Source organism: Exophiala bonariae (genome assembly GCF_035927105.1).
Source record: "Exophiala bonariae strain CCFEE 5792 chromosome Unknown scaffold_15, whole genome shotgun sequence".
Taxonomy (NCBI): domain Eukaryota; kingdom Fungi; phylum Ascomycota; class Eurotiomycetes; order Chaetothyriales; family Herpotrichiellaceae; genus Exophiala; species Exophiala bonariae.
The window spans coordinates 457,312-472,257 of record NW_027042490.1 but is presented as its reverse complement, the minus strand read 5'-3'; the positions used below and the strand labels follow the sequence as shown (position 1 = coordinate 472,257).

Genomic DNA, 14,946 nt, shown 5'->3' with positions numbered 1-14,946 from the left:
GCAGACTGGCAGGTTTGAGGAGACGCAGAACGCAGACGCAGCGTAGCGATCAAGTTGGAGACGATGGAACCAAGCCAGGGCCCCTCGGGCCCAGGGCAAGACAACTACTGGCAACTTTGGAACTCAGGGCACCGTTCAGGGCGAGCTTAGGCGTGCAACTCACCACCAGATACTCCATAGGGGCTTACGGGTGCTCGTGAAGATGCGTGTGCGGGTGGCGTCCCTGCCCAGGAATTCTCTCCTCATCCTTAACAATCAACGACTACCCGCCCCCCCGTATCAGTGACTTCAACGCCTAAGCTGCCCCATGATGATCTATTCTAGGGGTCTCGCAGCCACCCATGAACCAGATATTAATCCCAACCGACTCCTTCGTCCTGGATCCTTCATCCTGGCCAGTCCAATTCCACCAAGTGCTGTCGACGGAGTCTTGACTATCAAAATCTGTTACTCACTCCAATTTCTACCGTGGTCCGTCACTCATCCAGTCCATAACCACATCCCCACCTAGGGCTATCTCTTCACATCTTTTAACTCGCCGGGAAAAGAGAGAAAGATGAACCCAGAGTCACGAATCACGAATCACGAACCACGCTAAATGATGCGCGAGTTGCATTCGTGCTCCGTCCACAAAGCCGCCAAAGCCAGCAAGCAGCAGAACTGACGTGACTTTCTCCGCGACTTCTCAGACTTTGCTAACCCGATTGACTGATTGATGGTCCTTGAACCCTCTTCCTCAGTCTCCAGTCATCCTCTCAGCGTCCGAGTCTCGGGCTCTCACACTCCATCCGAGTCATCCAACCGCCACTCTGCTCGTGTGTGTGTGACGTTGATCCTCATTCTACTGACGGAGGCATAAATGTAGCCCACGAAGATAGATACCAACATGGCATGCTTTCAACCTCAAAAGGGAATCCATTTTCTTGCACTGCTCTGCATCCGTGTTTGTCATTTTCCACATTCGAAGCCCAATTTACATACCAGATGTAATCACCATCCAAAAAAACGTGCTGAATCCTCGGGCTGGCGCTGTCAAATGTCTGTGCTGTGTTTTCCGTCGTCAATGCGTTTTGCCCCCCCATCGTCCCATCTCCCGCCCGCATATCTCTTAGGACTTGGGAGCGCTTGCCAGTGCGCAAATGCACTGCATCTGATCCGCCACCCACGACTAACCACCGGAAGCATCGCGGTGCCACCCAACTGGATGCAATGATGCCCTCCACAACAACGCCGGCATGCTCCTCTCCCCGAGTTTTTCTGCTAGATGCAAACGACGTAACCCGAATGGTGAAGTGCCACGAGAGGTGATCCACCCGCCAAAACTCATCTTTACTCGTACAATAGTGGCACTACTTAAGCCATGCTCCGGAGTGGTACTACTAATATCACTTCAATGCATTTGTGATATTACTACTCGCTTCGACTGCTTGCCTAATGCATCTTCCGTACTGAGAAGGTGGAAATCTCTGAGCAAACCTCAATAAGCAATGACTTATGACTTGGATAGTTATTGAAGTCCATCTCGGACCATGTTGGTTTCGGTATTGAATTATCTTACATCCCCCTGGCACGCCTTTGTCCCGCATCACCCGTTTGACAATCCGTGCTCTCTCTGTAACCACCGATGCGTGTCCCGTTCTAATGCCGGTGAGAAATATCTAGCAATTCATATCAAGAATCAATTTTCTGGAAGGCTCAGTCCTCGCAGATAAGACCTAAATGCTCGTCCGTCACTCTCGAGCACGACAAACACATCTCGTGCTTGAATCTTGCCCTCTTTCTCTTCGTCCCACTGTCCAAATTGCTTCTCCCGAAGAGGTCGCGCTCGTTCCGGTGCTGGTGTACCAACTGTTGATGATGGGCCGGATGCCTGAGGTTTTCCAGGAGTTGCAGCTGGACTGGCTCCTGCCCCCTTGCCCGCATTCATCCAGTCGTACGTCCGGCTCTTCTTACCTCGCCCCAGAATTCCAGACACCGCCAGGCGTGCTGCCTCGTTCGCCGACTTGTGTTGCTGCTGTTCGGAGAACTTGGACACAGCCAGCTTCCGCTCTTTCTTGGTCGTCTTCTTCTCGGCCTCGAGAGCTGCCGCCAAAGCCGCTTCTGCCTCGGCAGCTGCAGTAGCCGCCCCTGCGGATCCATCACCATTGTTGGCTGCGCGGCGTTTCAACCGTTTCAGCCGACGAGCATCCTCGGCGGTCTTTTCTGATGTGGTCGACTTCTCCAAGGCCTCAATGATTCGTGGGACACTGAAGACCTGATTGCCAGCACTGGAGGGCTCACTGTTTGCATGCGAGAACGTCCCTAGCAGATTGTTAGAATACCATGAGGTGATGAAATGGAGGAGTACTCACGTTTGAGCGCCGAGCTGCTAGTAGGGCTCAGAGCGCTTTCTGGTAAATCAATGGTTGGCTTCGCGGGAACAGCAATGTCTTGCCAGTCATCCGGAATCTTCCCCTTGGAGTGTTCTTGCCGTTCGTGTGACATTCGTGATGATGCACTCACGAGGCCACTCAGCCGGGCTTTAGCAGCCAGGCTGATAACCTTCATGATTTCAGACAAACGTTCGCCCTTCTGTCCCGTATCGAGAATGGCTTGTCCCTTGTCAATGACACGCGATGCTCCTTCTAGCCCGTTGACACGTACGGTTGGTGGAGGACCGGATTTCTGAGTATTGACCAACACCCCGGACTGAGGATCAACCAAATGCTCCGAAATACTGATGTTTCTGATTCGTTCGTTCAATGCTCCGCCTTGAAGAAACATGTCCCATAACGGATGTTGGCTGTGTCGAGCGGCTTCCCAATCCTGGCGTTGTTCCTCACGTTTCTTGACTTCCTCTGCCGTCGGCTGATAACCTTGGGTTTGCGGTTGCCCATCATCTTGTTGCTGTTGAGTTCCAATCGCGCCATCACCACCAGGGCTGGCCGCAGTAAACGAATTCTGACGACTATTAAAGCCACCGGGACGAGACTGAAAGGGGTCCTGAGGCGTTGGGATATTGTAGTAATCGGGTCGGACAAGCATCCGGGCCTCCTCTTCAATGTTAATTCCTGTTCCCGAAAGAATATCCTCGTAGTTGTTGTCTGCTTTATCTGGCGGGCGTTGTGGAGGAGCCATCAAGCCAGGTCGTGGAACGACAGGTGTAGATCCATTGAGCAAGGCTCCACCAACCGGCGTGGACGGCTGCGCCGTTGGAGTGGCGACTTGACTGGGTGAGGGAAAGGGAGATTGAGCTTCAGGTGAGAGTCGTAATCTTTTTGCTGGTGGTTGCGAAAATTGAGGTGAAAACTGCTGAGGCGATGGTGATGAGAAGCCTAAACTCATGGTCGGCGACTGAGGGCCAAGGGGACTTGGTCTTCCATTTGCAGCGGGAAAATCGCGATGGAAAGAGGTCTGAGTGGGAGGGAGAGGCGGGCGCGAAGGAGCAGGCTGTGGCTGGGCCATTCTGGTGAGGGATATGGATATCGATGATTCCGTCAACTGAAGCAAAGAGAGGATGGGTTTGTGATTGTTGGTCTCGTCTTTCCCGAGGAGCGCAGGTGAACGCTCGGCGCTTGGATTGCTTGTACCATGCCTAATTAGATTTGTCCGTCATTTGGGCGACTGGGAGATATTGGTAATAGATCGATCTGAGGTGGAAGACTGGGATGAGGATTGACTGAAGTGATGAATGATGGGGATGGAGTGGGCAGAACTTCAAGTTGAAGCGCATCGTAGGCGGAATGAAGCGAAATGGAGTCACGTGTCATTTCGGAAACATTGTTACTCCGGGGTGACCCTGTAATTTGTTCTACTCGGACTACTGCTTCTGCGACACTGAGGTTCATCGACAGTTCTTGTCACTGCGAAATGCTCGTAGTCACCCACCACGCCTTCATGATGCTCACTAAGGAACCTCTTCACATATGACGAAATCTCGGTCATATACTGCTTAAGTCCTCGTCGACTCGACTTAATCTCCCATTCTCAGATCGCGATCGGAACCTCATCATTAACCCTTGCTTTGACCCTTCATAACATAGCCACATCCACACCACTACCATGGCGAACAAGAGAAAAGCCGCAGCTATGTCCAAGTTAGAGGATGAAGACCCTGTCGACCCATCTGATGAACTGGTCTTCATCGGTCTTGGCGGATGTCAAGAGGTTGGTCGGTCATGTCATATCCTTCAATACAAGGGCAAGACGGTCATGGTACAGGAGCCGAAATCTCATTCACAAGACCGCCCAGAGGCTGACTATGGTGTAGCTCGATGCTGGTATGCACACAGGCCGTGAAGGAATGTCTGCCATGCCCTATTTTGACGATTTCGACCTTTCCACCGTTGATATTCTTCTGATCAGCCAGTAGGTGCTTCTCTTTTATTACCGTTCTCTCCGCCCCCAGTGTTTACTTTGAATTCATGGTCAGTTATTGAGAGAAAGAGCTTGGGGTGCACTCAAAGCACGAGGAAAGACAAGGCCGCTGCTTTCAAGCATCTCTGATTGATGTGACCGCATCTTCTTGGAGATCAACTTGTATTTAGACCAGAAATCAATACAATTGTTGGCCGAAATCCATTCGCTTCTTCTTCTACCTCGTCGAGTTTGAATATTCATGCCACGTCGACCCCGTTCCCATACCCCAACTCCTTGCAAATGCGAGCCCTCTTCGATGTTTGACCCGATGGCTGATGAGATGTGTCGCATAGTTTTCATCTCGATCATGCCGCCGCCCTTCCCTATGTCCTTGCAAAAACAGATTTTAAAGGCCGCGTCTTCATGACGCATCCAACTAAAGCAATCTACAAATGGCTCATACAAGATTCCGTCCGAGTCAGCAACACTTCTTCAACGTCCGACCAAAGAACGAGCTTGTACACAGAAGCCGATCACATATCTACTTTGCCTCAAATCGAAACCATAGATTTCTATACGACACATACAGTCTCAGGCGTTCGTATAACCCCATATCCAGCGGGTCACGTCCTTGGGGCTGCCATGTTTCTCATCAACATTGCTGGTCTGAATATCTTCTTCACGGCTGACTATTCAAGAGAACAAGATCGTCATCTTGTAGCTGCAGAGGTCCCAGACGTCGCTACGGTTGGCAAGATTGATGTCCTTATCACGGAGTCAACCTTTGGCATCTCTAATGCTCCACCAAGAGCAGAGAGGGAAACCGCCTTGTTGAAAGCCGTTTCCAATATTATCAACCGTGGTGGTAAAGTTCTTATGCCTGTCTTTGCCCTAGGTCGAGCTCAAGAACTTTTACTCATTCTTGAGGATTATTGGCAACGCCATTCTGAGTTACAAAAATTCCCTATCTACTACACGGGTAACACGGCTCGAAAGTGTATGGTTGTCTACCAGACATATATCAACGCCATGAATGACAATATCAAACGTATCTTCCGTGAGCGAATGGCTGAAGCAGAGGCGGCTGGCAATGCCAAAGGCGTAAGTGCTGGGCCATGGGATTTCCGTTTTGTTCGAAGTCTCCGTAATCTTGATCGCTTTGATGATGTTGGTGGATGTGTCATGTTAGCCTCTCCAGGTATGCTGCAGTCAGGAATGTCCCGAGTCCTGCTGGAGAGATGGGCGCCAGATCAACGCAACGGTGTAGTTATGACTGGTTACAATGTGGAGGGAACTATGGCTCGAACTATCCTATCCGAACCCGAAATGATTCCAGCAATCATGAGTGGAGGTGGTAGTGGACCACCTCAGGCCATGGGTCGGCGGAAGGACGACGACACGGCAGTAATGATACCCAGAAGATGCACTGTTGAGGAATTCCAATTCGCCGCACATGTTACTGGAGTTGAAAATGTCGAATTCATCGAACAAGTTGCCTCACCACACGTGATCTTAGTACACGGAGAACGATCACAAGCCGCACGACTAAGATCCAGACTCTTGGATCTTAACACGCGACGACTGGCCAACAATCCCAACGCCCATCAGACCAAAGTTTACAGCCCCGAAAACGGTGCCGAAGTCAAAATCCCATTTAGAAAAGACAAAATTGCTAAAGTCGTTGGCAAACTCGCTCAAATCAATCCTCCGGCCTCTGAGGCGGATGACTCGAGAGTCGTCAGTGGTGTTTTGGTTCAGAACGGGTTTAAGCTGAGTCTCATGGCGCCAGAAGACCTACGAGAATATGCAGGCCTTACAACAACGACAATCATTTGTCGCCAGCACATAACTCTTGCAGCCGCAGGAATTGATTTGATACGTTGGGCACTTGAAGGGACGTTCGGAAGTATTGAAGAGGTTGGCAAGGTGAAATCAGACAGCAACAGCACGAAGGGCAACCACAACTCAGATGTATCCCAAGAGACCAATGGCCACAAAACTGAGGAGGAAGCAGATGAGGAAATCATTATTGAGCCGCAACGAACATTCCTTGTCATGGGATGTGTCACGCTCAAGTGGTCTGGTCGTGAAAAACAAATAGAGCTGGAATGGGAGGGAAACACTATGAATGATGGCATTGCGGATGCTGTCATGGCTGTCTTGATGACAGTCGAGAGCAGTCCCGCGGCTGTCAAATACTCCTCGAGCAAGTCCTTACATTCACATCACGGCCACAGTCAAGAGAATGGCACGAAACCGCTGCGCAACCAACACGCCAATATCTCTCCCCAGGATCGATTTGCACGACTATGCCTGTTCCTTGAAGAACAGTTTGGGGATGGTGTTACGCCGATTGAGAAGCCGAAACTTCCACAAAACCGAGACTCCAAAGGAAGTGAGCCCAAAAAAGAAGAAGAGGAATCCGAAGATGAAAGTGATGATGATATTGAGAGCGCAGAGATAGCTGAACGTGCCAGACTCGCCGCACTGGGCATTCCGGTACCTGGATTGGAGATCAAATTTGACAAATTTGTGGCGAAGTTATGGTTGGAGGATCTCGAGGTCGAATGCACCAATGCTGTCCTGCGAGATCGAATCAAGGCTGTTGTTGAGAGAGCAGTCGAAACCGTGGCTCCCATGTGGAACACCAGGGAGACAGTCTCGGCATGATATGTCTTCTTTTCAGGGGCTGCATCTCGTGGTTGTCAATATCAGACGATTCTGTGCTGATAATCACTGCAGACGAGATCGGAAATTCTGATGCATGTCACAACTTCTCCCCTATATCGACCATCATACGATTGACAGGTAGCTAGAATCCTGAAATAATACTCTGCACCCTGGAGATGCTTAGGAGACACATGGGAGAATTGCAGATTGGGATGCGCAGCCTCGTGCAAGGATCTGCTACTCATGAAATTCATTTGGTAGAGATTGATTGTAATAACCATCCGTATTCCTTTCAAAGTCGCAGCTACCATGCTTTTTCCATTACGACCTGAACTTCCCGAGATTATTATGCAACAGCTGCCTAAGCTCTGTATGAGGTACCCAAACTCTCAGACCTATACGATCCCACCGTATTTCGTACTCGTTGATTCCAAGCTGCCCCGCTACTTTAGGCGTCCTTGGTGTCCCTTTTCACTGCATTTTGCGGGGAAACAGCACTCTTAGGCTCCTCTTGGGCAGGGCTTCAAGCCTAACCGAGTGGCCTCGCTGACTCTATGTATCCGAATCAGCCCGTGGTCCTTGCATACGAGTTCTACCTGCACCCTAATGAAGATGGAAATCAGAGACCTCGGTAAGAAATCGTGATAGAGAATCAGCTTAGGTGCCCCAGGCGTCCCTCCGCGGCATAGTCGCAGGGGAGGCCCGATGTGTGTGCATGAAAGGAGATTGGACATGGTGGCTCCTTTATTATTGCGTTGCTGTATCCTGAGCTGGGTTCAAGATCTCTTTGACCGAGTGGAAGCTCTGCTGTGTTGTTCAACGCTCTCGAAAGACAAAGACATCGATACATCCTAAGTCCTAACTCGATTGAAAAATACTGATCATGGCAGTGAAACAGACAAAGACCGCTGTGGTTACAGGTATGTCGATATCCCACTCCCATGACCAAACAATGCACACCATGGCAGCTGCCGGACCCAGGAATTGACACCTCTATCAGGCGGAGTTTCAGGAATTGGATACGGTCTGGTTCAGAGTTTACTCTCGAAGTCCAACTGGAGGGTCGTCATCGCCGACATCAGACCAGAAGCATACAACGCCATCTCGTCAACACTAGATCCTGAGCGACATCTATTCGTCGCCACGAACGTGGCATCATGGGACGAGCAGGCCGCGCTATTCAAGAAAGCATTCGAGTGGTCTGGGGGTCGCCTGGACTTCTTTGCCGCCAACGCCGGCATGGCCGAAAGCGACCACATCACGCAGGGCAACTTCTCTCAGGGCTGGGACCTAGACGGCGAGCCGCCGAAGCCAAACCTCACCACGATCGAAGTCAATGAGATTGCCGTGTTCTACGGTCTGAGATTATTTGTGCACTACGCCCGCAAGACGAATGTGGCACTCAAAGCCGCGTCGGGCTCCTCTCCAGCACCATTCAATCCTAAGGTAGTCATCACGGCATCCTGTGCAGGGATCTACCCGTTCCCTCTCGCACCGGCATACAACTCATCGAAGCACGGCGTCGTGGCACTCACGCGAAGCGTCGGCAAGCCACTGCTCGCCAGTGACAACATCGCCGTCAATTGCATCATGCCCGGCTACGTCGACACAGGCCTGATACCCAACCAAGTAACCGCCCTCTGGCCGAAGCATTACATCACGCCGATCAGCACTATGGTGCGTGCCTACGAAGAACTGATATCCGAAGACGGCGCCGTCGCCCAGGACGGCAAGAGCGACGGCCCTAATGGAGTGGTCAAGGCGGGCCAGAGCGTCGAGTGCGTTGTGGAAAAACTCTTCTACCGCCATCCCGTCCCCTATGCGGACGAGAGTCAGGAGTTCCTCATTGAGCAGACTTTCTTGCCCGATGGAGTGTGGGTCCGTGGGATGCAGGCGGCGCTGGGGGCGGCGGCGACAGCGGCAAAAGCATGATTTAACTGATGTTCGCATCTTCACGACGAGTAGATAAATATCACGAGAATTTTTTTAATGAAACAAAAAATAAATAAGAACTGGACTTGAACAATAAACAGTTAAATTTGACCAAAATCAGGATGTAAGCATCTAGCTCTCATAATCTCGAGAGCGCAATGCTTGAATATGCTAAGAACAAATAACATTACCATGAAAGTACAGTATCAAGCCTTGTACATAGGTAATATTCAAAGAGGCGTGACATGCATGATACAGCAAAGCATATAGATCTCGACCCGAATCTCACTTTCGACCGCCATTGTAGAACCAAGTCAAGTCGTCTTTCCCCCTCAGCCCCGCGCCGTATTGCGCAGACCAAGTCGTGGCATTTGACTCCTGATTCTTTGCGGGCTTTGCTGGTGCTGTAGGTTTAGTGTGGGGATTCGATCGATCTTCGTAATTGTGCTTGACGGGTGTGCGGTCGTTCTTGACTTTCGTCTTATCTTTCTTTTCGGCTGGGTCGGCGTCACGCGTATGCTTGTGCTTGTCATCATCACCGCCGTGAGGGCTCTTGGCTTTCGCAGCATCGTGGGCCACTGGTATTGTTCGTTGACCGTGTTTACAATGGTCTTCACCATGTTTCTCCTTCTTCTCACCTCGATGCGCGGTATCAGGTTTCGAATGTCCGTCTACTCGGTGCTCCGTGCGCTGTTTGGTACTTTTGTGATCATCATGACGTCTAGGTGCCTTCAGACTTTCTGGGACCATTGCATTTCGGCTTGCGGAAGAGATGTTGAGATCGCTGGCCAGATGGTTGTGCGTGCTGGGTTTGCTTCGGATTTTAGCGTTGTGTTTGCCGAGGCCCTGTGCTAGATCGTCGTAGGCGTGTAGCAAGTCTTGAGCTGTGTTATGCTTCTTGTCGACACCTTTAACATGCTCAATTGCATCGGGACGGGTATGGCGTGGTGGAGCATGGGCTTTAGCCGCAGGGAGAACGGACGAACTTTTAATTGTGGCATCGTGTTGGGATCCTGAGGCTGTTGTGGACTGGTAGTGGGTTTTATTCCCGTTGCGATCGTGACCAGCCTCAACATCATACTCTCCAAAAACCGGGAGAACATTGACATACGAGGCTGCTGGATCTGGATATGCTCCTCCTTCCACGACTGTAGGGCGACGACTTGCAAACTCGGTTTGCACAGAAGGATATCGAGAACTTGGTGGTCGAGCTGATCTATGATGTGGTTGATGCATCGTTTGTCGAGATTCGTAGCGTGATTGATGCATGATTCCCGACTCGACAAAATTGCTGTCGAAAACGACACTTTCCCATGATTCTCGTCGCGATGCAACTGTTGGTTGATGCGATCGGGCTGCAGTAGAGTGACGGATAGCTTCTTGCTTCTTCCAGCCTTGTCTAGGAGGTACGTAGATGTCCGGTTGGAGAATTGATGACTTCTTTCCGTTGTTGCCGATGTCAGAGTGGACCGAATGCCTTAACTCAGCCTCATCAGGGCAATATGGGTTTCCATACTGCAGGCATGGATCCAAGACCAAGGGTACATGACTTGAGCTCTTCAACGCCGTGAAAGCATCTACCGATGCCAAATCAGCGTCGCCGCTGTCTTCATCGTTGTCACCCATTGACTGTCGTCTTGCTTGCTTCGACGAAACAATCTCTTCGCCATTATCTACAAAAATTCGATCATCGGCTTCAATTGCTTGTACCGGAATGGCTGCATCAACGCTGTTGTCAACCATTGCACGATGAGGGCCCGCGCTATGGTATCTCTTCTTTTGTAGACGCCTAATTTTGCCACGGAGATTCTTCAGTTCCACAGCCTGATGATCATTCTTCTCAATTTGAGCATCCAGAGGCACGTCAAGGCCAGTCACATCTCGCACATGTGTCACAAGACTCTTGATCCAGGCGTCAACCCAGGTCAGAAGTCGTGGATTTCCATGCTTCGCAACAAATTTGCTAGTGGCACGTGAGCTAATCACACATCGCAAGTCCAACAATGTTTGCATATTGCCGGCGAGACATGAGAGGATGCAGGCGTCGCACTTGTTAGCTTGATACTTCCATGGCACATTCTGTGTAGGGATGAGGAATGTCTTCTCGAACGTCTCAGGACCAAGCCATAACGCGTGCAACTCTCTCAACCTCGAGACTCGGTCGAAATGCTCCTTAGGTAACATTTCTGAATGGGCGATTAGGCTGTTGAGGCGGATGCCAATCTCGATTTGGATGGAGTGGAGGATGACATCGGTGACACAGCGATTCAGACCCTTGTGCCATTCACAAGCGTCGATGCGAGGATGGAGCAACAAGCGAATCAAACGCCCTGGCCCCCTCAATCTAGTTGGTAGTGTCTTGATGGTGGATTTGATGCGCTCTTCTTGATCGTGATGGTTTTCTTTCGGTCGGAACTGAAGGATATTAGCCAGTTTCGGAATACGTCTGCTGGGAATATCCCCAAGACAGGAGCTTAAATGCATGATGTCTCGGCAGGTATTGAAGAACTCACTATGAAATACGGCGGTGGTGTTGAGCGAGCAAAGGATATGTCGATAAGCAATGAAGGAATTTCTGTCCCTGAGCAGCTTTGTTTCCAAGTCAAAATTTCCTTCAAGATTTTGGTAAAGGTTGAGGAACGTCTTCAACTGCAATCGGGAGCACGGTTGAGCTTTTCTATGAATATAGACAATGAGGTGGTCGATCAAAGAAACTCCCAACGAAAAGCTGCACAAGCCTTTGTTTGTTTAAGCATCACCTTAGTCGCTTTATAACAGAAAGCGACAAAGTTGAATAAAGCACGAGGACAATAACGTGGATCTTGGACGGTATACCCTATCTGAAGACAAGCCGTATATCAAGTGAATGGGTAGAGAAAATGGTGAAAAGAGAGTGATCGAAGATTCGAAACGAAGAGCATTCATTCCCTTTCTCATGGTCCCTGCCCAGTATGTTATACACATTAAAAGTTTTGTAATAAGTAGAAGATGCAAAGTCTTTCCCAAACTCCCTCATGTTGATATTGGCCCAATTCACAATTTGTTCTTGTTTTCCGACTGTCAAGTGCAAAATCATGTCCAGGAAAAAAGGTTTCGTAATACACAGCAATCAGCTTATTCTGGTTTAGTGTGCTCCATCAGCATGCAAAATTGCATGACTTCTGCCATGCAGGCTTCCTGCAACGCGGTCAGATAGTGCTTTCGGATCAAAGCCACTAGTTCTCCTTCTCGTGCTGCGTCTCGTGCTGGTCTTGACGCTTTGTTCCTCTCGAGCTTCTTCTTCCAAGATTCTGACACCTCCATTAACGCTATCATCAAGGACCTGCCTCTGACTTGACAAGGCCTGCTGTTTTGCTTTGTCGACATCGATCTCTGGAGAGTTGACTACCGAGGGTTGCTGGGGAGTAGTTCCCGCATCGACCTTCTTTTGTGCGGATATCCTGTCGCGTTGGTAGCGAGAAGAAACATCACCCCCCGTCCATGCTGTGTTCAGGAATTTGTCCCAGAATGTAAAGAAAGGCTGTGAGAAATTGGTCTTGATACCCCAGCTCTGGTGATGAATATCGTGGTAAGCAGCATTGTTCGAGGTAATGTGCTGAACTGGATCCCATGGGAAAGCATAGCCACAATGATCATCAACAGTCTTGATGGTAGAACATGTAAAGAACCACATTCCTTGCCTGACTGTCATTCCCGTCAGAAGATATGCAAGACCGGTGCCAAAGGTGTCCAGCATGAATCCTTCCACAGGATGATTGTAGAGGGCTCCAAAGGCATATGGGACGTAAAGCCGGTGGTGGCGCGAGTGGAGGGTTGTGTACAGGAATTTGTTCATGTGCATTGCACGATGAAGAAAGTATTGCCATGTGTCAACGAGAAGGATGGCTACAAAGAATTGGACAAAAGGAATGGCAACCCAATAGATTGCCTTGGCCACAAAGGATTCCCATGGAGCAGCAGCCGTAGGTGTTGGATAAATACCTCCAGCCAATACGCTAGCAAACTGTGGATATTCCGCGACCTTGTTTGATAGAGCCAATGCGTCAACTCCAAGAAGGGCGAGGGCGGAGGGAATGTAGGATTGGGCAAGGCGTAGCCTTTGGGCCCAGACTGCAACATCATAGTCCTCCCTACCTACTGTCTCAACCGGATCGAAATGGGCGAGAAACAATCCGAAAGCAGTTTGAATAATCTGTTGGACAACAACATCTCGTACCACTTCGTAACGTGTTACATGGTTCCGTTTCAGTAATTCGGCTGGAGTATGTAGTCGATACTCAGTACACCAGTCATATGTATCGAGGACATGGAAGAAAAGAGAGAAGACCCAGTAGGCGACAACTGGAGCGAGGAGCTGGAGGAGGGGATCTGAGACGCCAGGAATCAAAGTCGGTCGTGGGGTCAAGGTGTATGACGGCAAAGTAATGGTGTTGTTCGCCATGGTGGACGACCATGCAAGAAAGGACAGAGAGGTGTAGAAGGAGTGTGGTGGTTCCAGAAGTCGTGGAACTAGTCAACTGTATTAAAGTCGCGCGCGGGAGGCTCGGAAGTGGTGGGTGGTCAAGGAGTGACAGAACCTTGGACGGCAGATGAGAAGGTGGGAGTGGACAAGAGGCAAGAGACACTCTAAATATTGGATAGTTCTGAAAGGAGAGGAAGAAGGTGGGGAGACCTGGGATTAGAAAAGGAGTATAATCTGAACGAATGCAAGGAAGAAAGAAGAATATTGAGGTCGTTGTACATATGAAGAAGTGATGATGGTGATTTCCAGCAGTGGTTTGTAGTATGAGTGAATTTGCCACCCAGACTCAGGGCCTAGGGCTCAGGACTCAGGAGCTAGTGCAGGGCAGAGCGAGCATTTGATGATTTGAAGAGGTGTAAGGCCACCGATCACGGCTTTTTGCGAGTCTCCAGAGCACCAATCTCCCGTTGGGTCGTAGTACGAAATACGAATCGTCATCATCATCTCCTGACAAAGCTTGACGTGGATGCCCACATGCCACAAGCCGTTTCAAGCAACTCAAGCGAATCATACTAGTCACGTGAGACGCCAAGATCCATCAGTCCATATCAATACTAGCGTCATTTCCCACTAGCAAAAGTTCTCGAATCTTTGCTCCTCCACATTTTTGGTTTCACCCCTCCAGCAGGCCTGCGCTCGTCTCTTTTCTTCGTTCCATTCTCCTCCCTCTCAGTCGCGAACTTCCCTATCCACCTTTCTCTCCCACTCTTAAATTATTCTACCGCCTGGTCCAAGATGCTCATCTACAAGGTAAGGATTATATCGGAGCCCCCCCATCCCTCGGCTTTTCAGTCGCATACCCCACCTCAAGCCACTGTTTCTAATCTTTGCCGCCCAGGATATCCTCTCCGATGACGAGATCCTCTCGGATACTCTCAAGATCATCGACGCCGGTAATGGTCTCTGGGAAGTTGATGGCAAGATGGTGAAGAAGGGCGCGGATAACTTCGGTCAGCCAACCATCTACATCCCACCGCACGGCAACCGCCCCTCTGACTCTCTACTCTAGTTCTCGCTGGAGCCAACCCCTCCGCTGAAGGCGAAGACGCCGAGGAAGGTGGTGAGGACGGCGACAATCAACCCGTTCTTGATATTGCCGACCAATTTCGACTCCAGAAGATTGAGGGCGGCATGTCGAAGAAGGCCTATCAGGCTGAACTCAAGAGTAGGCTTCTCTGCTCCTTTTGGTGAGAAATCCGAGAGAGCTAATCTTGTGTTTCAGAGTACATGAAGGCATTGGTCGAGAAATTCAAGGAGGAAGGAAAGCCCGCCGAAGAGATCAAGCAGTTCCAAACCGACGCAGCAGGAGCAGCCAAGAAGATTCTAGGAAACTGGGAGAACTACGACATCTACCAGGGAGAATCCATGGCGGAGAACGGCATGTACGTACTGGTCGACTTCCGCGAGGACGGCATGACCCCATATGCTACCGTCTGGAAGGCAGGCCTCAAGGAGTACAAGGTGTAAGCGACAGACCAGTCTTT

The 14,946-nt window shown here is 50.2% G+C and overlaps 6 protein-coding genes across 6 annotated transcripts; 3 read left to right on the top strand and 3 right to left on the bottom strand.

Moving 5' to 3' along the window:
• Positions 1-1,678: 1,678 nt before the first annotated feature.
• On the bottom strand, positions 1,679-3,444 carry LTR84_003141 (uncharacterized protein; the record flags this gene model as incomplete). Its single annotated transcript, XM_064846736.1, has 2 exons — positions 1,679-2,301; positions 2,352-3,444. The coding sequence occupies 2 exons, from the start codon at positions 3,442-3,444 to the stop codon at positions 1,679-1,681; spliced, it is 1,716 nt and encodes a 571-aa protein (XP_064705716.1).
• Positions 3,445-4,041: 597 nt separating this feature from the next.
• Positions 4,042-7,008, top strand: YSH1 (endoribonuclease ysh1; the record flags this gene model as incomplete). Its single annotated transcript, XM_064846735.1, has 3 exons — positions 4,042-4,194; positions 4,250-4,347; positions 4,692-7,008. The coding sequence occupies 3 exons, from the start codon at positions 4,042-4,044 to the stop codon at positions 7,006-7,008; spliced, it is 2,568 nt and encodes an 855-aa protein (XP_064705715.1).
• An 883-nt stretch (positions 7,009-7,891) lies between these two features.
• LTR84_003139 (uncharacterized protein) lies at positions 7,892-8,940 on the top strand (the record flags this gene model as incomplete). Its single annotated transcript, XM_064846734.1, has 2 exons — positions 7,892-7,928; positions 8,009-8,940. 2 exons carry the CDS (start codon positions 7,892-7,894, stop codon positions 8,938-8,940), a joined length of 969 nt encoding a protein of 322 aa, XP_064705714.1.
• A 285-nt stretch (positions 8,941-9,225) lies between these two features.
• On the bottom strand, positions 9,226-11,424 carry LTR84_003138 (uncharacterized protein; the record flags this gene model as incomplete). Its single annotated transcript, XM_064846733.1, has 1 exon — positions 9,226-11,424. The coding sequence occupies one exon, from the start codon at positions 11,422-11,424 to the stop codon at positions 9,226-9,228; it is 2,199 nt and encodes a 732-aa protein (XP_064705713.1).
• Positions 11,425-12,064: 640 nt separating this feature from the next.
• Positions 12,065-13,381, bottom strand: LTR84_003137 (uncharacterized protein; the record flags this gene model as incomplete). Its single annotated transcript, XM_064846732.1, has 1 exon — positions 12,065-13,381. One exon carries the CDS (start codon positions 13,379-13,381, stop codon positions 12,065-12,067), a length of 1,317 nt encoding a protein of 438 aa, XP_064705712.1.
• An 816-nt stretch (positions 13,382-14,197) lies between these two features.
• Positions 14,198-14,929, top strand: LTR84_003136 (uncharacterized protein; the record flags this gene model as incomplete). The annotated part of the gene is made up of 4 exons (XM_064846731.1): positions 14,198-14,212; positions 14,301-14,412; positions 14,472-14,627; positions 14,685-14,929. The coding sequence occupies 4 exons, from the start codon at positions 14,198-14,200 to the stop codon at positions 14,927-14,929; spliced, it is 528 nt and encodes a 175-aa protein (XP_064705711.1).
• Positions 14,930-14,946: the final 17 nt, after the last annotated feature.